The sequence below is a fragment of the Aquarana catesbeiana genome, linkage group LG07 (genome assembly GCF_042186555.1).
Source record: "Aquarana catesbeiana isolate 2022-GZ linkage group LG07, ASM4218655v1, whole genome shotgun sequence".
NCBI lineage: Eukaryota > Metazoa > Chordata > Amphibia > Anura > Ranidae > Aquarana > Aquarana catesbeiana.
The window spans coordinates 326,804,210-326,828,218 of NC_133330.1; the positions used below are offsets into that span (position 1 = coordinate 326,804,210).

General features: G+C 45.6%; 1 protein-coding gene across 1 annotated transcript in view; it reads right to left on the bottom strand.

Moving 5' to 3' along the window:
• CACHD1 (cache domain containing 1) overlaps positions 1–24,009 on the bottom strand; it is a 232,806-nt gene that overhangs the window by 78,794 nt on the left and 130,003 nt on the right. Inside the window, exons 5-6 of the mRNA XM_073593807.1 lie at positions 14,009–14,135; positions 4,841–4,985 (exon numbers count right to left, since the gene is read on the bottom strand). Of these exons, the coding sequence (XP_073449908.1) occupies positions 4,841–4,985; positions 14,009–14,135 (272 nt within the window). The remainder of the gene's footprint in view (positions 1–4,840; positions 4,986–14,008; positions 14,136–24,009) is intronic.

Consider the following 24,009-nt stretch of genomic DNA (forward strand, 5'->3'; position numbering starts at 1 on the left):
TTTGGCTGGAGTTGCACTTAAAAAATGTAGCTGTTCCACCTTGCATACAAATTCAACTTAAGAACAAACTTACAGAACGGATCTTGTTTGCAACCCGGAGACTTCCTGTACATTGATCACATGGCACAGAGACACTCTGACTGGTTCTGTGCATTTTGCCTGTGATCTGCACTAATCATAGCCTTTTTGTTTTACAATATGAGGCTGAGGTGGTTAAAACCTGTTTCCTATCGGTAAGATTTCTCTTCACTTCCTGTCCTGAACACACAACAGGAAGTTAGAGGCAATTGGGACAAATCCCTTTTAGGAGAATTTGGACACAAAAAGTATCTCTAATTTTTGTTTGTGACAACTCGCATTTTAGTATTTTCCCTCACTTCCATTCCCATTGGCGATTGTTACCAGGATAAATGGTGACAGTAAATCTCCCTTATGCCGCGTACACACGATCGGAATTTCCGTCAGAAAAACTTTGGATGGTTTCCGCTCAAGCTTGGCTTGCATACACACGGTCACACAAAAGTTCTCTGAACTTTCGACCGTCAAGAACACGGTGTGACGTACAACACTACGACGAGCCGAGAAAATTAAGTTCAATGCTTCTGAGCATGGGTCGAATTGTTTCCGAGCATGCTTAGGAATTTTGCGCATCAGAACTGCTACAGACGATCGGAATTTCCAATAGGAACTTTTTCCGTCCGAAAAATAGAGAACCTGCTCTCAATCTTTTGCTGGCGGAAATGCCGCCAGCAAAAGTACGATGGAGCCATACGCACGGTCGGAATTTCAGACCAAAAGCTCTCATCAGAGTTTTGCTGGCGGCTGGCGGCATTTCCGATCGTGTGTATGGGGCATTAGGCTTCATGTACACAGGACGTTGTTCAACTCTCCTGAACGATTTAACTTGACAGCTAGAAACTGGCATCTAAAACAGTTTAGCCACGTTTAACATGCCGCACTTACGTCTAGCGCGGCATGTAAAGCGTTTGAAAAAAAAACATTCGAGTTACCGCGTTTAGCCACGTTTTGGCGTTTGAAATGCCTCTAAACACAGCTTCTGAACGCATTTTTTTTTTGGGCTCCAAAAAAAGCCTCTAAACGCAACTGCCTAGAAATGACTATAAACGCCCCTGTGTACATGTACTGATAAGATAACATAGAGGAGAGTTCAGGAGCAGCTGAAAAAAAATGCCCAACTGCTCCTAAACGTCCGTTTACCAGCCGCCGTGTACATGAGGCCTTAGTGGGTACCCAGGCAGCATTAAAAATCTAATGTGGACTCCGATCCCTCGCTGCACATTAATAATAGTTATGGCTTTATATACAGTTTAAAACACAATTCTATACATTTTTAAATACACTATAATTATTTTATGCCCTGAATGCAGAGTAACTTTATAAATCATTGACTGGCTCAGTTTGTAGATAAAATTCATTCACTGAGTTTAAGTAAGAAGTTATCGGACAAATGGGATATTGTCATTTGTTTTCAGATTTAGAAAAAAAAAAAAAAAAAAAAAGAAGAGCCAATGAAGATGTCCAAAAAGCATAACTAAACTCAACAACAAAAATGTAACGTTATTGCAGCTTAAAGTGGTTCTAAACCCTAAGGGCCCGTTCACACCACATGCAGTCCAGTGCGTTTTTTTTTTTCTGCATCAAAAACGCATGGAAAGTAGGTTATGTGGTTTCCAATGGCATACTTCATACCAGTGCAGTCAGTTCCAGGGCTTTCCTGTTCCAGAAATAAAAAAAAAAAATTGAGAATGCTGCACTGTTGCTGCAGTGGACTGTACTGGAATGTGGTAAAATGCATCGAAAACGCACCTGAGGTTAAGGGAGAAATGCACTGGACTGCATCAAAAACGCACATGCAGAAACGCATCCGGAAGGCATCCGAACTGCGTTACTATGGTAAGAACTGGCCCTTAAGGCTTTTTTTAACCTTAATCCTGGGGCCCGTTCACGCCATAGAAACGCAGTCCAGACGCGTTCCAGATGATTTTCTGCAAAAACGCAATTTTGATGCGTTTTTGATGCAGTCCAGTGCATCCCCCCCCCCCCCATTTTTTCCTCTTGACCTAAAATAAGGACATGTGCGTTCCAGTGTGTTTTTGGAGAAATCCGGTGTGTTTTTGATGAATTTTACCACGTTCCAGTACAGTCCAGTGCAGAAAAATATCAGGCATGTTTTACTTTTTTTTACTGGAACGCACTAGAACTGACTGCACTGGGGTGAACTATGCCATTGAAAACCATATATCCTACTTCCCATGCGTTTTTGATGTAGAAAAAAAAAAAAAAAAACACACTGGACTGAATGTGGCGCAAACAGGCCCTAAGGTACAAAACCTGTGTCACGGAACCCCCCTGAACCCTCCTTATACTTACCTGAGCTGATCTCGATCCAGCGCTGTGCATGAGGGCTGCGGCTCTCCCAGCTTTGTCCCTCCTCGCTGGGCGGATTGATAGCAGTGGGAACTATAGGCTCCCGCTGCCGACAATCAAAATCTGTGATGAGGGAGCGGGGGTTCATTGCCGAGCTGCCCTGTCTGTGTCAAGGACGTAGACAGGGTGGCTCGGGAGCGAGCCCACATGAGTGCCCCCCATGGGAAGCGGATTCCTATGGGGGCACTTGCAAAAAAAAAGGAGCCAGGAGCGCCAGTGGGGAACCCCAGAAGAGGAGGATCAGGCCTTCTCTATGTTAAAAAGACAAAAAACAAAAGGTTTGTTAATCACTTGTACCCATCTTTGGATGTTGTGGCTGCATTACTTTTCTTTTTTCAGGCTAGGAACATTTTCAGCAAGTACAAAATTACCTGTCAAAAATACTGTGCCTTATCACTTTCCATAACCTGAACTGAAAGCAAAAAAAAAATTTATTTTACTTCTGCAAACTGCTAATCTCCCCATCCCCGTGTAATGGAGATGAACAAAAGGCAGACATGTACAGTGGGGCAAAAAAGTATTTCGTCAGCCACCAATTGTGCAAGTTCTCCCACTTAAAAAGATGAGAGAGGCCTGTAATTGTCATCATAGGTATACCTCAACTATGAGAGACAGAATGTGGAAACAAATCCAGACAATCACATTGTCTGATTTTTGAAAGAATTTATTTGCAAATTATGGTGGAAAATAAGTATTTGGTCAATATCAAAAGTTCATCTCAATACTTTGTTATATATCCTTCATTGGCAATGACAGAGGTCAGACGTTTTCTGTAAGTCTTCACAAGGTTGTCACACACTGTTGCTGGTATGTTGGCCCATTCCTCCATGCAGATCTCCTCTAGAGCGGTGATGTTTTGGGGCTGTCGTTGGGCAACACGGACTTTCAATTCCCTCCAAAGGTTTTCTATGGGGTTGAGATCTGGAGACTGGCTAGGACCTTGAAATGCTTCTTACGAAGCCACTCCTTAGTTGCCCGGGCGGTGTGTTTGGGATCATTGTCATGCTGAAAGACCCAGCCACGTGTCATCTTCAAAGCCCTTGCTGATGGGAGGAGGTTTGCACTTAAAATCTCACGATACATGGCCCCATTCATTCTTTCATGTACACGGATCAGTCGTCCTGTTCCCTTCGCAGAGAAACAGCCCCAAAGCATGATGTTGCCACCCCCATGCTTCACAGTAGGTATGGTGTTCTTTGGTTGCAACTCAGCATTCTCTCTCCTCCAAACACAACAAGTTGTGTTTCTACCAAACAGTTCTACTTTGGTTTCATCTGACCATATGACATTCTCCCAATCCTCTTCTGGATCATCCAAATGCTCTCTAGCAAACCTCAGACGGGCCCGGACATGTACTGGCTTAAGCAGGGGGACACGTCTGGCACTGCAGGATCTGAGTCCCTGGCGGCATAGTGTGTTACTGATGGTAGCCTTTGTTACGTTGGTCCCAGCTCTCTGCAGGTCATTCACTAGGTTCCCCCCGTGTGGTTCTGGGACTTCTGCTCACCGTTCTTGTGATCATTTTGACCCCACGGAGTGAGATCTTGCGTGGAGCCCCAGATCGAGGGAGATTATCAGTGGTCTTGTATATCTTCCATTTTCTCCACCATAATTTGCAAATAAATTCTTTCAAAAATCAGACAATGTGATTGTCTGGATTTGTTTCCACATTTTGTCTCTCATACTTGAGGTATACCTATGATGACAATTACAGGCCTCTCTCATCTTTATAATGGGAGAACTTGCACAATTGGTGGCTGACTAAATACTTTTTTGCCCCACTGTATGTCTGTAGTCCAGCCTGGGTGGCTACCATGGGTTCCTCCATACATACAATGGAAGAGCGAGCGTAGCTACCCAGGGACATAAAAAGTGTGTTATTCACAGTATCACCAGGTAAACATAAAAGAAAACAAAGTTTGAAAAAATAAAAAAGCGGCCACCACATAATAGTAAGCTACAATATTTTCATTACATTTCTGTTTTTTGGGTTTAGATAAGCTTTAAAAATGATGCTGATTTTGAAGGCAATTTCATAGCTGATCCAAAAATTTTAGTGGAACTAAATCACAAAAAAACTAAACAATGTACAAGATTCCACTTAAAAGGTGAGCTGCCCTTTATTTATTTTTTTGCATCCCTATGTTTACATACACTGAACAAAACCAGATTTGATTTCAGGATGGGATGTCTTTATTTACAAAGGCTGACACCAGGGTACAATCACGGGACCAAAATGTCCTAATCCTTGTGTTAAAACTTTGTAAATTGAGCTTATAACTTATTTGCAAGATGTAACACTCTTTCAAAAAAAGATTTACAGTTTTGAGACCTTTGTTCTTGTTCTAAATTGGCTTCATTAAAAAGATTGTCGGCTGAATTTTTCACTTGCCTTATCATGCTCGTCGATGGAGTTTAGAATGATATTTGCAGCGTCTTTGGCAATCTGCAGCTGTGTCTCTGTGATTGAGGCTCCGTGATCCACAATGACCACTATATGCTTGGACTGCGGTCTCACCGTGGACACATAGATGGGTCTAATTCAATAAATAGAATGAGTTAGCATTCTGCAAATTTTATATGCATACGAAAACATAAAATGTCCAGAGAATAAAAAAAAAAAAAAAAAAAAAAAAAATTACATTAAGTGGACCTAAACTCAAAAAGTGAAGATTTGCTATTTTAAAGTGCACCACAAACCAAGAACACTATTTAATTCATTTTTAATTTTCAAAGCAAACACACCCCCCCCCCCCCCCCGTCCATCCACGTCTCCATGCTTCATTTTGCTAAACAATCCATTTGAAAAACACTCCCCAAGCCTTTCTGGCCATAGCCATCTTGAGTAAGGGCAGATGATTTTTTGGCATTTACTTCCTGGAATTCATCTGCCCTTAGTTGAAGCATGCAGGCAGGAGGGTGTGCTTAGCTGAAAAAACTCCTCCTCCTTAACTGAAGACTCATGGGATGTATATGACACAATTTGCCTAGGCCTAGAAACCAGGAAGTAACTGAAGAAATTAAAAAAAAAGTAGATATATATATATATATATATATTTTCCTAATATAATATTTATTAGTATAATAAAGTATTATATATATAGTATAGTATAACATAGTATAGTATAGTATAGTATAGTATAGTATAGTATAGTATAGTATAGTATAGTATAGTATAGTATAGTATAGTATAGTATAATATAAATATAATTTCCTATCTAATTTACAAATCTTTGCAGCAAAAGGATTAAAAATGTCAATGTTGATTGACAGAGTGAAGGGAAAGGGAAAAATCCAGAAATGTCAAATTTTGCCTAAGTAGTACCCTCAAAAACGTACCATCATGAAAAGTATCCCAATACTTACCTGAGCCCCCACTCTCGATCCAGCTTTGTCCACGAAAACCTTGGCTCTCTGAGGACTTGCACACCTGATTGGATTTTAGCAGCAGCCATTGGCTCCTGCTGCTGTCAATCACAGCCAGTGAGCCAATCAGGAGAAAGAGGGGCGGGCCGAGCCACGGCTCCATGTGTGAATGGACACACAGAGCCGCAGCTCAGAAGCGCGCCCGCTTAGGTGCCCCTACAGCAAGCTGCTTGCTGTAGGTGCACCCAGCACAGGAGGGAGGGGCCAGGAGCGCCGATGTGAGACCCGAGAAGAGGAGGATCGGGGCTGCTCTGTACAAAACTATTACACAGAGCAGGTAAGTATAACATGTTTGTTATTTTAACCAGCGCTTGAAGCCCGCGCTATAGCCGAAAGCCAGCTACAGCGTGGGCTTAAAATGCTGGGAGGGCGTACATGGATGTCCTCCCGTGCTGGCACGCTCTGTGATCAGGAGTCCTTGGAAATAAGCTTACCAATGATCAAAGTAAAGGGCCGATCCCGGCCCTTTACCACGTGATCAGCTGTCAGCCAATGGACAGCTGATCACATGATGTAAACAGAAGCCGGTAATGAGCTGCTTTTTTTTTTTCCCCCTCACACTGACAGCATGAGGAGAAAACAACAAGCCGATCACCGGATCCTGTCAAAAGGACAATGGTTCCACACAATGCTGCTAACCAGTGCCCACCAGTGCTGCTAACCAGTGCCCACCAGTGCTGCTAACCAGTGCCCACCAGTGCTGCTAACCAGTGCCCACCAGTGCTGCTAACCAGTGCCCACCAGTGCTCCTAACCAGTGCCCACCAGTGCTCCTAACCAGTGCCCACCAGTGCTCCTAACCAGTGCCCACCAGTGTTCCTAACCAGTGCCCACCAGTGCTCCTAACCAGTGCCCACCAGTGCTGCTAACCAGTGCCCACCAGTGCTGCTAACCAGTGCCCACCAGTGCTGCTAACCAGTGCCCACCAGTGCTGCTAACCAGTGCCCACCAGTGCTGCTAACCAGTGCCCACCAGTGCTCCTAACCAGTGCCCACCAGTGCTCCTAACCAGTGCCCACCAGTGCTCCTAACCAGTGCCCACCAGTGCTCCTAACCAGTGCCCACCAGTGCTCCTAACCAGTGCCCACCAGTGTTCCTAACCAGTGCCCACCAGTGCGCCTAACCAGTGCCCACCAGTGCTCCTAACCAGTGCCCACCAGTGCCCCTAACCAGTGCCCACCAGTGCCCCTAACCAGTGCCCACCAGTGCCCCTAACCAGTGCCGCTAACCAGTACCCACCAGTACCACCTCTCAGTGCCCTTTACTGCAGCCCATCAGTGCAGCCTCATCAGTGCACATTAGGTAGCAAAATTACCTGTTTGTAAAATTATATAACAAACTGTGAAAACTTTTGTTTTTTTTTCAAAATTTCCGGTCTCTTGTTTGTTTAGCAAAAAATAAAAAACCCAGTGGTGATTAAATACCACCAAAAGTAAGAAAGAAAGCTCCATTTGTGTGAAAGAAAAAAAAAAGAAAAAAAAGAAATTTTTAAATGGGTACAGTGTTACATGACCGCACAATTATCATTCAAAGAGTGACAGTGCTGAAAGCTGAAAATTGGCCTGGGCAGGAAGGGGGTTGTATGTGCCCAGTAATCAAGTGGTTAATGTAAAAAAAAAAAAAAAAAAAAAAGGGTTTAGTACATTTAAGCTTTAAGTTTTTAAAACAGCAGCACACCGACCTGCTGCCTAGTTGGAAAGTCTGAGACTTGTAGTTCTTGCAGGAAGCAGAGCGGCAGCTGCCCGTCACTACAAACACAAACTTAGGCCGACGGCAGTAAAACCTCAACAGAGCCAGTTTCCACCTTTAAGCAGCGTTTACTCTACTCTGCCACCGGAACCAACGTCCTGCTGTTGTCTGCTGTCACAGCCACGTCATGACATCACCGCCAGCGGTGTGCAAATTGGCATCCCTGCAGGAAAGACTTCCAAGTGTGTCAGGTACCTTATCCAATATCCACACAAACTAGGCTCTGGCAGTCTGGCAAACACCAACCTGTGACCCTGAAACCCAACACGGACCTTCCCTGCAAAACAGTCATCTGAGACGGCAATCTAAGCCGCCAAAGTCACAAATTGCCTCAATTCCTACATATTTTACTGTAACAGCAGCAAGATGTCTTCATCGAGTCTGTTCAGCCACTTCGCTTCTAAAGCGTTTCTGCCAAACAAACTCGAGGACCTCTGTACAAGCCTCTCCGACAACGCCCAGCTGAACCTATCCTGGAACAAGCCGTGTACATTGTGGAAGACAAATCGAACCAACTTTAATGATCTGTGACTTGAAGGTTCATTGTGTAAACCATTCCAGCATCACTCAGAGCCTGGGCTCCAGCCTCTCTCTCTGCCTGTCTAACATGGAGGAGAGAGGGGCGTCTAATGTGCTCGCTCGGGCATCTGAGAATGGGGCCTGACTGAGGTGGAAAGTGCTGAGAACTAATCTCTGATGCTTGGCTATATAAACAGATTGTCAAGCGAACTGCTGTGAACGGCCTAGGCATCAACTTCTCATATTGGTGGTAGAATCATAGACTCTAGATTGTAAGCTCTAACGAGCAGGGCCCTCTGATCCCTCCTGTATTGATACTGTACGGTCTGCCCTAATGTTGTAAAGAGCTGCGCAAATTGTTGGCGCTATATAAATCCTGTATAATAATAATAATAATAATGATCATGCTTAGCAAGGGAGAGCAGTGGAGGAAAAAAAAAGGAGGGGTTCTACCAAACATGAAGTTAGCAACACAGCTCCCAACCATCCGAATTTGAATCCCAAATCCCTCTAATCTCTCTTCTTTCCATACAGGGCTATTTATATCGGATACTTCCTTAGGGTGGCCATAGGCTTCTGATCTTTCCCCGTTAACGGGACTTACCAAGCAGGTGAGGTGGAGGAAGCACAGATCCAGAGAATGGAGGAGGCAGAAGCAGGGAAGACCCTTGCACTGCAGGTCATTGGGTACAGCTTCCTCTCCAGCAAGAGAACAACGAGTCGCACAGTAATGACATCACCCGATCCAATTCCAGATCTGGTGAGATTATTAGTCAGATGCAGCATTGCCCTAGCCCAGCGGTCTTCAGGCTCCGTTCACACCACTGCGCTGTCCGACATCGGATGCGATTCGCACTGCAGTACAAATCACATGCGATGTCTGTGAGATGCGAACTCAGCCATACAGATTGTATGGCTGAATTTGCATCGCATTCGGACCAAACTCGCACAGGACCCTTTTTTTTTTGGTCCGCAGCAGAATCAGATCGCATGGGTGTTCACACCCATGCGGTCCAATTCCTGTCCGAACTGACCATTCGCACTGCGATATGCAAATTGATTTAGGGGTGTCATTATCCTTCTATTGACACTCCCAGCAGTTCGCATATAGCAGTGTGAACTGCCTGCGAGTCGGATGCGATGCGGGAAACCCGCAGTGGATTCGCAGGGTTCTCCCATCGCACCAATGTGCACAGAGCCTCAAACTGGGGTCCTTTGCTTGCCTTTATGGTTCCCCTGGAGCAAATCCCTCCGATCTCTTTCCATACAGGGCTATTTAGGTCTAAGGCCGGGTTCACACTGGAACTAGCTGCAGATCGCACAGGAGCGCTGTGGGTCCCTGTTCCCCGTTTCAGGGACGAATCAGGGCTGAATCTATGCCTGAATTCGGCCCTGAAACTGAGCCAAAGACACACAGCGTTTTTGTGCAGTGAGCCCCGCAGCCGCAACGGAGATATATGAACCGGCTCCATAGGGAGCCGGTCACATTCTCCTGCTATGCGAATTGGATGCGGGGAAACCCGCATCTAATTCGCATGGGTGTGAACCTGGCCTAAACCTTCATCAGTGTGGGTATTCTGTGCCTTTATTAAGCTGTTTAGCGTAGATGGATACCATCTACTAGATGTCTATTATTTAGCCTGCAGACTGAACAAGAGCAATTAGACCCCTTTCACACTGGGGGCATTTTTCAGGCGCTTTAGCGCTAAAAATAGGATCTGTAAAAGTATCTGAAAAATGCCTCATCTGCAATCCCAGTGTGAAAGTGCTTCCACACTGAGGCCCCTGCGTTGGCAGGACGTCACAAAAAGTCCTGCAAGCAGCTTCTTTGAGGCGCTTTAGGAGTGCCCCTGCCCATTGAAATCAATGGGCAGTGTCGCATCGCGGGCACTTTTAACCCTTTATTCGGCCGCTAGCGGGGGTTAAAAGCACCCCGCTAGCGGATGAAAAGCACCTCTAAAACGACAGTAAAGCACTGCTAAAACTAGCAGCGATTTACCGCCGATACCCCTGCGCTGTCACTCTGAAAGGGCTCTTAAAGGAGTAGTAAAGGCAGAAGGTTTTTTATCTTAATGCATTCTGTGTAGCAGCCTCCCCAGCACCCCCTAATTATGTACCTGTGGCCCTGTCACGGATGTCTAAGCCGCCTGGGACGCTCCTCCTGATTGGCTGAGACACAGCAGCTGTGCCATTGGCTCCCGCGGCTGTCAGTCAGCCAATCAGGTGAGAAAGGGGGTGGGGCCAGGCCGGGGCACACGTGTCTGAATGGATACACGGAGCTCTGACTCGGCTCGGGTGCCCCCATAGAAAGCTGCTGGCTGAGGGGGCACTCCATAGGAGGGAGGGGCCAGAAGCAGCAAAGAGGGACAGTAGAGGGAAGTATAACATGTTTGTTTTTGTTTTTTAAAAACAAGACTTTACAATCACTTTAATGTCTGTATGGCTAGCCTAATGTTTACCATAATTAAAGTGGAACGTCACTCTCCCAATCAATATTGATTTTTTGTAAAATTTTCATGCTGCTAGCATTAGTAAATAGATAGGAAAGTATATCATATTTACTTGTTTTAAACTTTTTCTTCAGTTTCTTCCTGGTTTATTGCCTAGGCAAATGAGGTCATAACATCCCAGGAGTCTTCAGGAGAGGAGGAGGAGGGGTTTTCTCAGCTAAGGACACTCTCCTGCATGCATGCTTGAGCTAAGGGAAGATGGATTCCAGGAAGAGTAAATGCTACATGAATCATTTTCACTTACTCAAGTTGGCCAGAAAGGCTAGGGGGCTGTTTTTCAAAGTGATTTTTCAACAAAATAAAGCACGTAGACATGGATGGATGTGGGGGGGGGGGGATTTGCTTTGAATTTTAAAAATGAAATAAACCGTGTTTTTGGTTTGTGGTGCTCAGATGCAGCCAAGATCCGCTTTAACTCAGTACTGTGCTGGCAGATCTTGTTAGACTGGGTGCGCACACTGTGTCCTAAAAAAGGTTTAAAAATCTCAGGGCTCAAGCTGCTCAAAAAAATTAAAAAAAGGCTAGATTTTTCTTTCATTGTTTTTAGGTATGGAACACCTAACAAACATATAGCGGGGGGGGGGGGGGGGGGGGGACATATGTTATTTGTCAGCTCTCATTGGCTGTCCCCTGTTTTTCAAACTCTGTAATTAATGACAATCGTAATACCTTAGTGAGATGAGCTCCAAGGCTGCCAGCAACAGTCAAGTTTGTAGTTTAGCCAGGCTGTGAGAACGTCTAACTTATGTAGATGCTCACAAGATTTGAGACTTCACCATTATTAAAGCTGCAGGTCTCTAAATTAACAAATGGGACCTAATATGGATGGATTCTGATCATGTCAGAAGTTTGTCTACAAAGCTCTCCATCCTATAGATGGCACTGCCCCTCCCGCTCTCTCTCTCTCTCTCTGTGCATTCACTCTGTACACAGGGAACGAGGTAGCGTGTTCATTAGATCAGCCTCTCTCAACATTTTACCCCCAGAGGAACCCTAGAAATTATTTTCAGGTCTTGAGGAACCTCTGCTAAAACCAGTTTACTGGGAGGCAGTGGGGAAAAATACCCCTTAGATTGATAGCGGGCAGAATGACCCCCTTAAATTGGAGGTCAGGGGGGAAGAATGCCCCCCTTACAGTGGGGGTTAGAATGCCACCCAGTGGTGGTCAGAATGCCACTCTTACAGAAAGCTAAAAATACCACTGGTGTCATGCAGCTGGCTCTGCCAAAGTGGCGTTGGCCCTGGACCTTCGCAGGTATATCCAGAACTATGCAGGCCTCCTCAAATTGAAAGTCCATTAGCCACCGCTCAAGAACCCCTTAGCAACCTCTAGAGCAGCGGTTCTCAACCTTGGGGGTCGAATGATGATTTGCCAGGGGTCACCCAATCCTGGGCTGTTCCTGAAGCCCGTACCGCTCTCCCAGTCTCTTTGCTGCCGCCCAGCAGGGCTGTCCCTGGAGCCTGGGGCCGGCCAGCTGGGCTGATCCTGGAGCCCGCGGCTGCCCACTTAACCTCTTCGCAGCCGCCCCATTCAGTTCACGGCATGGCTGGGGGGGGCAGAGACTAGAGGTCAGCAGACTGGTGAGGAATGTTAAGTGGGAGGGGCTGGAAGAGACCCCATCTCTTGATTTCGGCATAGGTGTCACTGCTATGAGACATCACAAAGTCGAAGCCACAGTGAAGCCGGAGACACAGTGAGTAACACTACCTGTGATTATAGTTGCCATTAAAAGTCCCCACTACAGTTCTCAGATCAGCAGATGACCTTCATCAAGAGCACCTAAGCTGGCTGATCAGAACTCCCCCCCAGCACGGCCACTCATCACATTCCCCCCACCCCCCCATCAAGGAGTAAGAGAAGGAATAAAAATACAGAGTACATGGAAGGGAGAGGAACAAAGAAAAAGGGAGAGAAAGAATAAGAGAAAGAACAAGAAAGACGGCGGAAAAAAAAAACAAGAATTTAGGATAGAGAGAGATAAAAGGGAAAGAAAGGAGAGAGAGAGAGAGAGAGAGAGAGAGAGAGAGATGAAAGGAGGGAGAGAGAGAGAGATGAAAGGAGAGAGAGAGAGATGAAAAGAGAGAGATCCTAAAATGTACCATAAGGGGTTCTAATACTGTACAAGTGGAAGGGATTCAGGGAGCGCTAAATGTCCGTAGGTTAGGGGCACAAATTACTTGTCTTGCCTTGGGTGCTGACAACCCACACCACAAAAATAATTTTACTGTTAGTGGTCCTCACAACTTGGGAAATTTTATCAAGGGGTCACGGCACTAGAAAGGTTGAGAACCACTGCTCTAGAGGAAGCCTAGGACTCTGCTGAACACTGGTTGAAAATGGCTGCATCACAGCGTAAAAAGTTAAAAAAAAAAAGTTAAAAATTTAAATAAAAATGGCAGATTTTGTTTACTTTTTTTTAGATCTCTTAGTTTATAATAAACATGAGCAGGGTAGTGCACCAAACAAAAATGTGTACCTCCTTAAAAAAAAAAAAAAAAAAATCTGTGTAAAAGCTATTTAGGTAAGCAGATTATTCCGTTGTCGTCACGTTAACCAAAATATACTGACACTGGGCATCCAGGCTTCAATAAATGTAGGGAATTTTAAAGGTTAAGGGTCATATTCTCTCTATAGAACTGCTAATGGCTGTTATTGGGAATTTTGTTGTGTCTTTGGGTTTTGTTCTCTTCATTGTTGCGATCCTGTGTTGTCTTTGTTGAGTGTAGCATGTGCTGCAATAATTTCCCTTTTTAATTTATAAAGTATTCTAAAATCCAGCCCTGTACTTATATGTAAATGTTATATTTAAAAGAGAAGTATGGGACTTTGCAAAAAAAATTTTAAAAAAATCATTCTTACCTAGATGGCTACAGCACTGCTCCCAGCTGCAGATTATCCCCCGCCGCCTCTAAGACGACCAAGAACTGAGCGATCAAACACCACTGATCACTCAGTTCTCAGCCGCAGAAAGCTGGTGACTATCCATCACCGACTCTCTGCTCCGCCCCTGCGGAGCACACTGGAGCGCTGAGCTGTGGAAAGGGGCAGGGAGGGGGCTGGCTCAGGCTCTCAGTGACTCGATGAGAAGATGAGCCAGCTGCCGGTCCAGGCTTCTGGGTGGATCCCGAACCACATGGTCAGGGTCTTTTTTTAGAGCCTGGACCGGCTCTGTGATGTCAGTGTGCTTTAGCCCGGTGTCAGCTGAAAACGGGTCACAAGGGTGCAGAACTAACTGGACTCATGTTGTCCACAGGAGAAGTACATCTAAAAATGCTTTAGCTACACTTCTCCTTTAATTTTACCTCTAAATTGAGAGAATTATGGATTAAATGTGCAGATCATATTTGATACACTCACCTGCTGCGGTGTTCGTAACTCCCTTTACATCTGAACTTGTGTGCTGGGAAGACGGTAAAGATTCCTTCTGCAGAGCTAAAGTATTGCCACTTGATCCCGGGGTTAGATTTCAGGTTGTCTGCTAGAACTGCAAGTCAAAAAGCACACAAAAAAATTCATTGTAAGAAACGGGGTGGATTCGATTTTAATTACTAGTAAAAAGGTTTCATTTATATCAACTCGATTTAAATAATCATTTTTAAAGAGCAACTGTCATCTCTGACCCGCTGTTGACTCACCGACAGTCCCATTCACTTTAATGTGACGGCTGGTGATGCGGCAGTGACACAACAAAGGTGAGGGACGTGGCGGCAGCAGCTCAGTGGATGCCCGCTAACAGGCACTGCCACGATGGATCTGAAATGACAGGTGCCCTATAAATGTAAGGACTCATTCTTGGCTGGTAGTTAGTGTGAAATTTTGTGAATGCATCAATGCAGTGCATGTCATCGCTTGCAGAGCTTGGATTCGTTGCACGAGTTTACCAAAAATGTAAATATTGCAGAATATACAGCCTCATGCTACATAACTAAGCTCCATTTCATGCTAAATAAACTAAATTAATAATGTATCTTAAATAGAAAACTATCTTTAGATAGATTTTTACTCCAAGAGCATTTTATTAAAATAATAAATAAATAAATCAGATTTTAACTGCTTTCCGACCGCCTCACGCAGATATACTGCGGCAGAAGGGGACGTACAGGCAGATTAACGTACCTGTACCTTGCCCTTTCAGAGGTGGCCTGCGGGCACACGCGCCGGGAGCTCCGTGACCGTGATCGCGGGGCCCGCGGACCCCCGCGATCGTCTCACGGTGAGGACGAACGGGGAGATGCTAATGTAAACAAACATCTCCCTGTTCTGCCTACTGACACTGTCACTGATCTCTGCTCTCTGTGATCGGGAGCAGAGATCAGTGTAGTGTCACACACAGCCCCTCCCCCCCTTACAGTTAAAATCGCTCCCTAGGACACACATAACCCCCTACAACGCCACCTAGCGCCACTGCCAGTGACATTTTTACAGTAATCAATGCCATTTTTTTTAGCATTGATCGCTGTATTAATGCCAATGGTCCCAAAAATGTGTCAGCCATAATGTCGCAGTCACGATAAAAATCGCTGATCGCCGTCATTACTAGTAAAAAAAAAAAAAAATTATTAATAAAAATGCCATAAAACTATCCCCTATTTTGATGGCGCTATAACTTTTGCATAAACCAATCAATATACGCTTATTGCGATTTTTTTTTACCAAAAATATGTAAAAGAATACATATCGCCCTAAACTGAGGAAAAAAAATGTTTTTTTTATATATATTTTTTGGGGGGATATTTATTATAGCAAAAAGTAAAAAATAATGCTTTTTTTTTTTTTTTTTTCAAAATTGTCGCTATTTTTTTGTTTATAGTGCAAAAAATAAAAACCGCAGAGGTGATCAAATACCACCAAAAGAAAGCTCTATTTGTGGGAAAAAAAAGACGTCAATTTTGTTTGGGAGCCACGTCGCACGACCGCGCAATTGTCAGTTAAAACGACGCAGTGCCGAATCGCAAAAAGTGCTCCGGTCTTTGGCCAGCCAAATGGTCCGGGGCTTAAGTGGTTAAATAAAAAAAAAATCTGATATAAATCAAAAACAAATTTCATTGATTTTTACCCACCCTGGTAAGAAAGAAGAATTCTTAGATTGTAACCTCCAACGAGCGGGGCCCTCCGGTTCCTTTTTGTATTAAATTGTATTGTAACTGTACTCTCTGTGTTAATTTTGTAAAGCACTGTGCAAACTGTTGGCGCTATATAAATCCTGTATATAATAATAATAATACTAATAATTCAAAGATACAACCAGCTACAAACAAAGCCAAGTCAAAAACATGTTGAATTGAATATTGCTTCCATGAGAAGTGATCTAAGTGTGAGCCGTCTGTTCATCACAGGAACACAAACTTTCTCTGTTTTTTATGTTTCAAGTTTTCGGTTGTCAAATAAATTTGATTAGTTTAGAGAACTTCTAAAACATTCCCTCTGCCGCCATCCTCCTCTCACTTAGAATATCGACAGCAACAACAAACACAAGTGCGATTAATTGTACAGAGCCGCACGCATTGTTTACAACAGAGGACAAAACATCTGGCGTCCTCAAGTCGTTGTAAAGACTTCATACTCACCCTTTATATTCTGTGTGTGCTCCACAATAGTACTGTATGTGTGCACCAGTGAGCCCAACTCACTCCTTCCCATTGCATCCGGCTGGCTGAAGCAACTGAAGAGACTTCCGTCCACTTGTACGGACTCCTCTTCTGTACTGAAATGGCTTATATTCTGATATCTCCGCATACTGTGAGCTTCTCACAGCGTGCATTAAAAGGCTGCAGCAAGTCAGATAGAGCCCGCCTCATTTCCTGGCTGTCAAGACATGGATGAGCGAGTTTGGGGTGGAGGAACTACTTGACTGGCCTGCACAGTGTTCTGACCTCAAAGGGTGCTCTATCAGGTTTAGGTCAGGCCAATCAAGTTCCTCCACCCCAAACTCGCTCATCCATGTCTTTATGGACCTTGCTTTCTGCACTGGTCCAAATCATTTGGTGGAGGGGGGATTATGGTGTGGGGTTGTTTTTCAGGGGTTGGGCTTGGCCCCTTAGTTCCAGTGAAGGGAACTCTTGAGGCTTCTGCATACCAAGACATTTTGGACAATTTCATGCTCCGAACTTTGTGGGAACAGTTTGGGGATGGCCCCTTCCTGTTCCAACATGACTGTGCACCAGTCCACAAAGCAAGGTCCATAAAGACACGGATGAGCGAGTTTGGGGTGGAGAAACTTGACTGGCCTGACCTCAACCCGACAGAACACCTTTGGGATGATTTTGAGCGGAGACTGCGAGCCAGGCCTTCTCGTCCAACATCAGCACCTGACTTCACAAATGCTCTTCTGGAAGAATGGTCAAACATTCCCATAAACACCCTTCTAAACCTTGTGGACAGCCTTCCCAGAAGAGTTGAAGCTGTTATAGCTGCAAAGGGCGGGCCAACTCAATATTGAACCCTACGGACTAAAACAAATTAAATTCAAAATACTAACAACTACGTACAAAGCCATTCACAATTTAGCCCCCAGCTACATCACTAGCCTAGTCTCTAAATACCAACCTACTCGTTCTCTTCGTTCCTCTCAAGACCTCCTGCTCTCTAGCTCCCTCCTCACCTCCTCCCTTTGCTCGCCTCCAGGACTTTTCCAAAGCCTCTCCAATCCTATGGAACTCTACCCCAATCTGTCGGCTTATCTCCTACTCTATTAGCTTTTAGACGATCCCTGAAAACCCTCCTCTTCAGAGAAGCCTATCCTACCCACACCTAACAGCAACTGTATTTTCATTTTCTCCATCAGCTCACCCCCCCCCCCACAGTTATTACCTTTTGTTTCCACTTGACCCTCCCCTCTAGATTGTAAGCTCTAACGGGCAGGGCCCTCTGATCTCTCCTGTAATGATTTGTAGTGTAAGTGTACTTATAAAAACAATACTAAAAAAAACACTCTAAATAACAGAGTCCCTTTAAAATATTGCAGCAGCGCTCTTGTCATATATTAAAGATGGCAAGCTTCAATATACTGTTCATATATGGAATATTGCGATGTGGTTCAGTAGTACCATGTAGTAATTTCGATCGTGAAGGCAAACGCCTTCCACCAAAACGCTTCACCACGTGAGATGATCTCCCCTTCGGGGGTGCACTCGCCACATATGCAGAAATAATGCGCCTTCGATCTGATCACTGACCGCCCACCGCTCTGAAAGAACTCCCACCAGACTTATAGCCGTATCATGCAAGGATCCATCCACTGAACCGCATCGCAATATTCCATATACGAACAGTACAGTGGAACCTCGGATTACCAGCATAATCCGTTCCAGGAGAATGCTCGTAATCCAAAGTACTCGCATATCAAAGCCAGTTTTCCCATTGAAGTCAATGGAAACGAAAATAATTTGTTTCGCATTGACTTCAATGGGATGCAATACCGCATGCGGCCAGAGGCGGGGGGGGGGGGGGACACTTCGGTAGGCCTCGGCAAACCTTGGAAAGACTTCTTACCCGAGGATTGCCGAGGTCAGCCGTGCTGTACTCGGGCCTTTCCGTGCATTTCCGAACGTGACGTTCGGCTCTGCTCCGGTGCCCCCCACCCACCTCAGGCTAAAAGCGGTACTGCATACCGCTTTGGCCTGAATCGTGCTAGTTTTGCGAGACAACACTCGCAAAGCAAGTTACGATTTTTAGAAATACAGTGCTCGTTTTGCGAAACGCTCGTTAACCGCGTTACTCGCAATCCGAGGTTCCACTGTATATTGAAGCTTGCCATCTTTATTACATGACAAGAGCACTGCTGCAATATTTTAAAGGGACTGCGTTATTTAGAATTTTTTTTTTTAGTATTGTTTTTATATGTTTTTATTTTTTGAGCGGCTGCTTTCAATGTGATTTTATAATTAAAGCGGAGCGCCGGCGAAATTTTTTTTTTTTAAAAGTCAGCAGCTACAAATACTGCAGCTGCTGACTTTTAAAACATGGACACTTACCTGTCCAGGGCGCCCGCGATGTCGGCACCCGAGGCCGAACCGTCTCTCCGTCCTCGGGTGCTGCCGCCTCCATCTTCGGTAAGGGAATCAGGAAGTGAAGCCGTGCGGCTTCACTTCCCGGTTCCCTACTGCGCATGCGCGAGTCGCGCAGCGCAATATGGATGGTCCCTGCTGCCTCTGGGACCCGTGTGTTTCCCAGCAGGCAGCGGGGAGGGAGCAGGAAGTGGCGTAAATAACCGCAGATTCTGCGGCTATCTATGCCGGAAGTGGGTACAGATACCTGTAATATACAGGTATCTGTACTCTCCTCCCCCCTGAAAGGTGCCAACTGTGTCACCAGAGGGGGGGAGGAATCTGATGAGTGGAAGTTCCACTTTTGGGTGGAACTCCACTTTAAGGTTATATTTTCATCTGTTATGTTCTGATGTTTTTACCACATAAGTAACCTCAACTGATATATCCAGGGCGCTGAGTGGTGCTTTTTTAGGTGGGCCATACTAAGCATTTTTTATATATTGTAAGTGTACTGTCTGCCCTCATGTTGTAAAGCGCTGCGCAAACCGTTGGCGCTATATAAATCCTGTATATTAATAATAAGACTGGGGTGCCATTAAAGTTCATGTACAGTGGGGCAAAATAGTATTTAGCCAGCCACCAATTGTGCAAGTTCTCCCACTTAAAAAGATGAGAGAGGCCTGTAATTGTCATCATAGGTATACCTCAACTATGAGAGACAAAATGTGGAAACAAATCCAGACAATCACATTGTCTGATTTTTAAAAGAATTTATTTGCAAATTATGGTGGAAACTAAGTATTTGGTCACCTAAAAGCAAGCAAGATTTCTGGCTCTCACAGACCTGTATCTTCTTCTTTAAGAGGCTCCTCTGTCCTCCACTCATTACCTGTATTAATGGCACCTGTTTGAACTTGTTATCAGTATAAAAGACACCTGTCCACAACCTCAAACAGTCACACTCCAAACTCCACTATGGTGAAGACCAAAGAGCTGTCGAAGGACACCAGAAACAAAATTGTAGACCTGCACCAGGCTGGGAAGACTGAATCTGCAATAGGCAAGCAGCTTGGTGTGAAGAAATCAACTGTGGGAGCAATAAATAGAAAATGGAAGACATACAAGACCACTGATAATCTCCCTCGATCTGGGGCTCCACGCAAGATCTCACCCCGTGGGGTCAAAATGATCACAAGAACAGTGAGCAAAAATCCCAGAACCACACGGGGGGACCTAGTGAATGACCTGCAGAGAGCTGGGACCAATGTAACAAAGGCTACCATCAGTAACACACTACTCCGCCAGGGACTCAGATCCTGCAGTGCCAGACGTGTCCCCCTGCTTAAGCCAGTACATGTCCGGGCCCATCTGAGGTTTACTAGAGAGCATTTGGATGATCCAGAAGATGATTGGGAGAATGTCATATGGTCAAATGAAACCAAAGTAGAACTGTTTGGTAGAAACACAACTTGTGTTTGGAGGAGAGAGAATGCTGAGTTGCAACCAAAGAACACCATACCTACTGTGAAGCATGGGGGTGGCAACATCATGCTTTGGGGCTATTTCTCTGCAAAGGGAACAGGGCGACTGATCCGTGTACATGAAAGAATGAATGGGGCCATGTATCGTGAGATTTTGAATGCAAACCTCCTCCCATCAGCAAGGGCATTGAAGATGAAACATGGCTGGGTCTTTCAGCATGACAATGATCTTAAACACACCGCCCGGGCAACGAAGGAGTGGCTTCGTAAGAAGCATTTCAAGGTCCTGGAGTGGCCTAGCCAGTCTCCAAATCTCAACCCCATAGAAAACCTTTGGAGGGAGTTGAAAGTCCGTGTTGCCCAACGACAGCCCCAAAACATCACCGCTCTAGAGGAGATCTGCATGGAGGAATGGGCCAACATACCAGCAACAGCGTGTGACAACCTTGTGAAGACTTACAGAAAACGTCTGACCTCTGTCATTGCCAACAAAGGATATATAACAAAGTATTGAGATGAACTTTTGATATTGACCAGATACTTATTTTCCACCATAATTTGCAAATAAATTCTTTCCAAAATCAGACAATGTGATTGTCTGGATTTGTTTCCACATATTGTCTCTCATAGTTGAGGTATACCTATGATGACAATTACAGGCCTCTCTCATCTTTTTTAAGTGGGAGAGCGTGCACAATTGGTGGCTGACTTTTTTTTGCCCCACTGTAAAAAGGCAGGTGTCCCGATACTTTTGACAACATAGTGTATGCGTCTATGGGTGACAGGGTCTTGACAAGCGTGTTCACAAGCACAGAGACCAAGCTGCCAAAGACAGCTTGATGTATACTAATGATCAGGACCGGCTTTCCAACCATGTGACCCATGACCGCCAATCACAGTGGTCACGTGATTAGGTAGACCTTACACTGCCCACAGGCATAATAGCCCAGTTAAAAGGAAACCAGGTTGGCAGAAAGGGGGTTAATGATGTTTTATTGATTACCGAGCTGTATTAATTTGTATTCTATAAATCTGCCTGGAGTTCAGCTCGAAGCTATCCTTCAATTCTCTAAATATGCAAAACCTGTAAAACAACGATGAACACGACACGCATACATGAACATGGTTTGAATTTGATATGACGTAATGGAAATGATATCTGTTTACTGAAGCGGAGAGACGGGGGGGGGGGGGGGGGGGGGGGGACGACTGCAATCCATCAAACAAAGCCATTAGTGGGAAACACCTCGGCTGTCTCTCCAGCTGTCAATGAAAAGCATTAAGACAAGTTATCTGCAGAACTGCGGAGAGATTCACTCAGCATCAAGGATCACGGGGGATCTCCTTCAACAAATCACACACCAGATAAACACAAGAGAATGCATTATAGTCTCAATGACATTCTCAGAGATCCTGGGATACAAGACTTCACATGTCCAACTACCTCTCCATCATATCATCTCCAGGATGGGGAAACCCGATATCTGCGGGTCCTCCAGGAAAGGGAGTAGAGAAGAACTCCAGCAAGGAATATGTAACTAGCATCAGATATAAAACTTTTCAGGTCAATGTACACTCACCGGCCACTTTATTAGGTACACCTTGTTTGGCAACACAAGTTGCTAATCAGCCAATCACACGGCAGCAACGCAATGCATTAGGGCATCTAGATGTGGCGAAAGACGACTTGCTGAAGTTCAAACTGAGCAACGGAAATGGGGAAGAAAGGGGATTTAAAGAGGAAGTAAACCCCCGATGGGTTTTACATCCTCTCTTGCTCCCAGCAAGGCCTGCAAATGAAAAGCATAATGGGCTAGTACGCAGAGCGGTGGGTTGCTAAAGAACACTGCTGAATCCACTGGGAGCGTATGTTTAATCTGAACCTCGCAACACACATATATACTGAAGGAGGTATAGTGGGTCCTAATGCCCAGCCACGGCAGTCAGAGACCAGATATAATGATCTGCTGCAGGCACTGTTCATCATTAATCCTCTGACACGGGGGGCGCAGCTCCCAGCTACCCTCCAATTAGAGTGAAACATGTTAGGGCTTCCAATACAGGTGGCACAGTCTGTACGATGGAGGGTTTAATAAACTGGAACCATCGCTTTTAAATGGTGAGCGTCTCCCTGTCAGTGGCGACTGGTGCTCAAAATTTTTTTTTGGGGGGGGGCACAAACAAACTGAAAAAAAAACCCCATCAATCGCATCAAACGCAGCCACTGTGCCATATCAAACGCTGCTACTGTGCCCCATCAAATGCAGCCTCACTGTGCCCCATCAAATGCAGCCTCACTGTGTCCCTATCAAATGCAGCCTCACTGTGCCCCATCACATGCAGCCTCACTGTGCCCCATCACATGCAGCCTCACTGTGCCCCATCACATGCAGCCTCACTGTGCCCCATCATATGCAGCCTCACTGTGTCCCCATCATATGCAGCCTCACTGTGCCCCATCATATGCAGCCTCACTGTGCCCCATCATATGCAGCCTCACTGTGCCCCATCATATGCAGCCTCGCTGTGCCCCATCACATGCAGCCTCGCTGTGCCCCATCACATGCAGCCTCACTGTGCCCGATCACATGCAGCCTCACTGTGCCCCATCACATGCAGCCTCACTGTGCCCCATCACATGCAGCCTCACTGTGCCCCATCACATGCAGCCTCACTGTGCCCCATCACATGCAGCCTCACTGTGCCCCATCACATGCAGCCTCACTGTGCCCCATCACATGCAGCCTACCTGTGCCCCATCACATGCAGCCTACCTGTGCCCCATCACATGCAGCCTCACTGTGCCCCATCACATGCAGCCTCACTGTGCCCCATCATATGCAGCCTCACTGTGCCCCATCATATGCAGCCTCACTGTGCCCCCATCAAATGCAGCCTCACCGTGTCCCCATCAAATGCAGCCTCACTGTGCCCCCATCAAATGCAGCCTCACTTACTTACCTTACAGGCAGCTCCGCTCGAGCCGTGCATTCAACTGAGCTGCCGGCGTCACTTCCGGTTTCCCTGTGGAACAGGGAAACCGGAAGTAACTTCTTAACTTGAACAATAAAGCTCCCGCCCGTAGTAATACTACAGGCGGAAGCTGCTCGGCGCTTTGGATTGCGCTGCAAAGCAGGTCAAATGCCTGCAAATGAAGCGCCTTGTCTGCAATCCCGTGATTGCATTGACGTGGCGCTTCCCATAGTGCACTGTGTCCGGTGCCCGAACACAGTGCACTTTAAAAAAAAATGTTCTTTAAGGGGCCTTCTAAAAAAAAAATGTATTTTTTTGTGACTGCTGAGTGGGTGGGTGAGTTTGTGGGGCGGCGCCCGTGAGCCCTCTATAAATGGGCCGACACTGCTCCCTGTCCTTTCTGAGAATTGTGGAGCATTGCAGTCTGAGGTTGTGTCCTGACAGCACCCTCACTGCTTGCTCCCAACACACTGACCGAGCCGCGTTACCAACAGCTTGTGGTCATTGCTTCTGATAGGGAGCCAGCAGGATGGGCTCCAAATCATCTGACCACTGTCAGAGCCAATCCTATTGGGTCACATAGGAAGCTGCTCTGCTTCCCTGCATTAAACTCCATTTAAAGGGCTGCAAAAAGGCAGCATGAAGGGGTTAATGAGCACAGCCCAGCAATTCAGGCAAGGGGGTAACAGGAAAAATAAAAGCAGGGTGGTGAAGTTCCTTTAAAACGATGCTTGGCAACTTTCAGTTAACAGCTGCTGCTACGTAACCCGCAAATGTCTGGGGAGGTGGCTTTTTGCAACCATCTGGCTACAGGAGGTAAAGGCCAGATTAGTTCGGCAGTCTTCTGCTTCTCCTTGAACTGTCCAGTGACAGGTTGGGGGAGGGACAAGACCTGTAAGCATTGCTAAACTGCAAC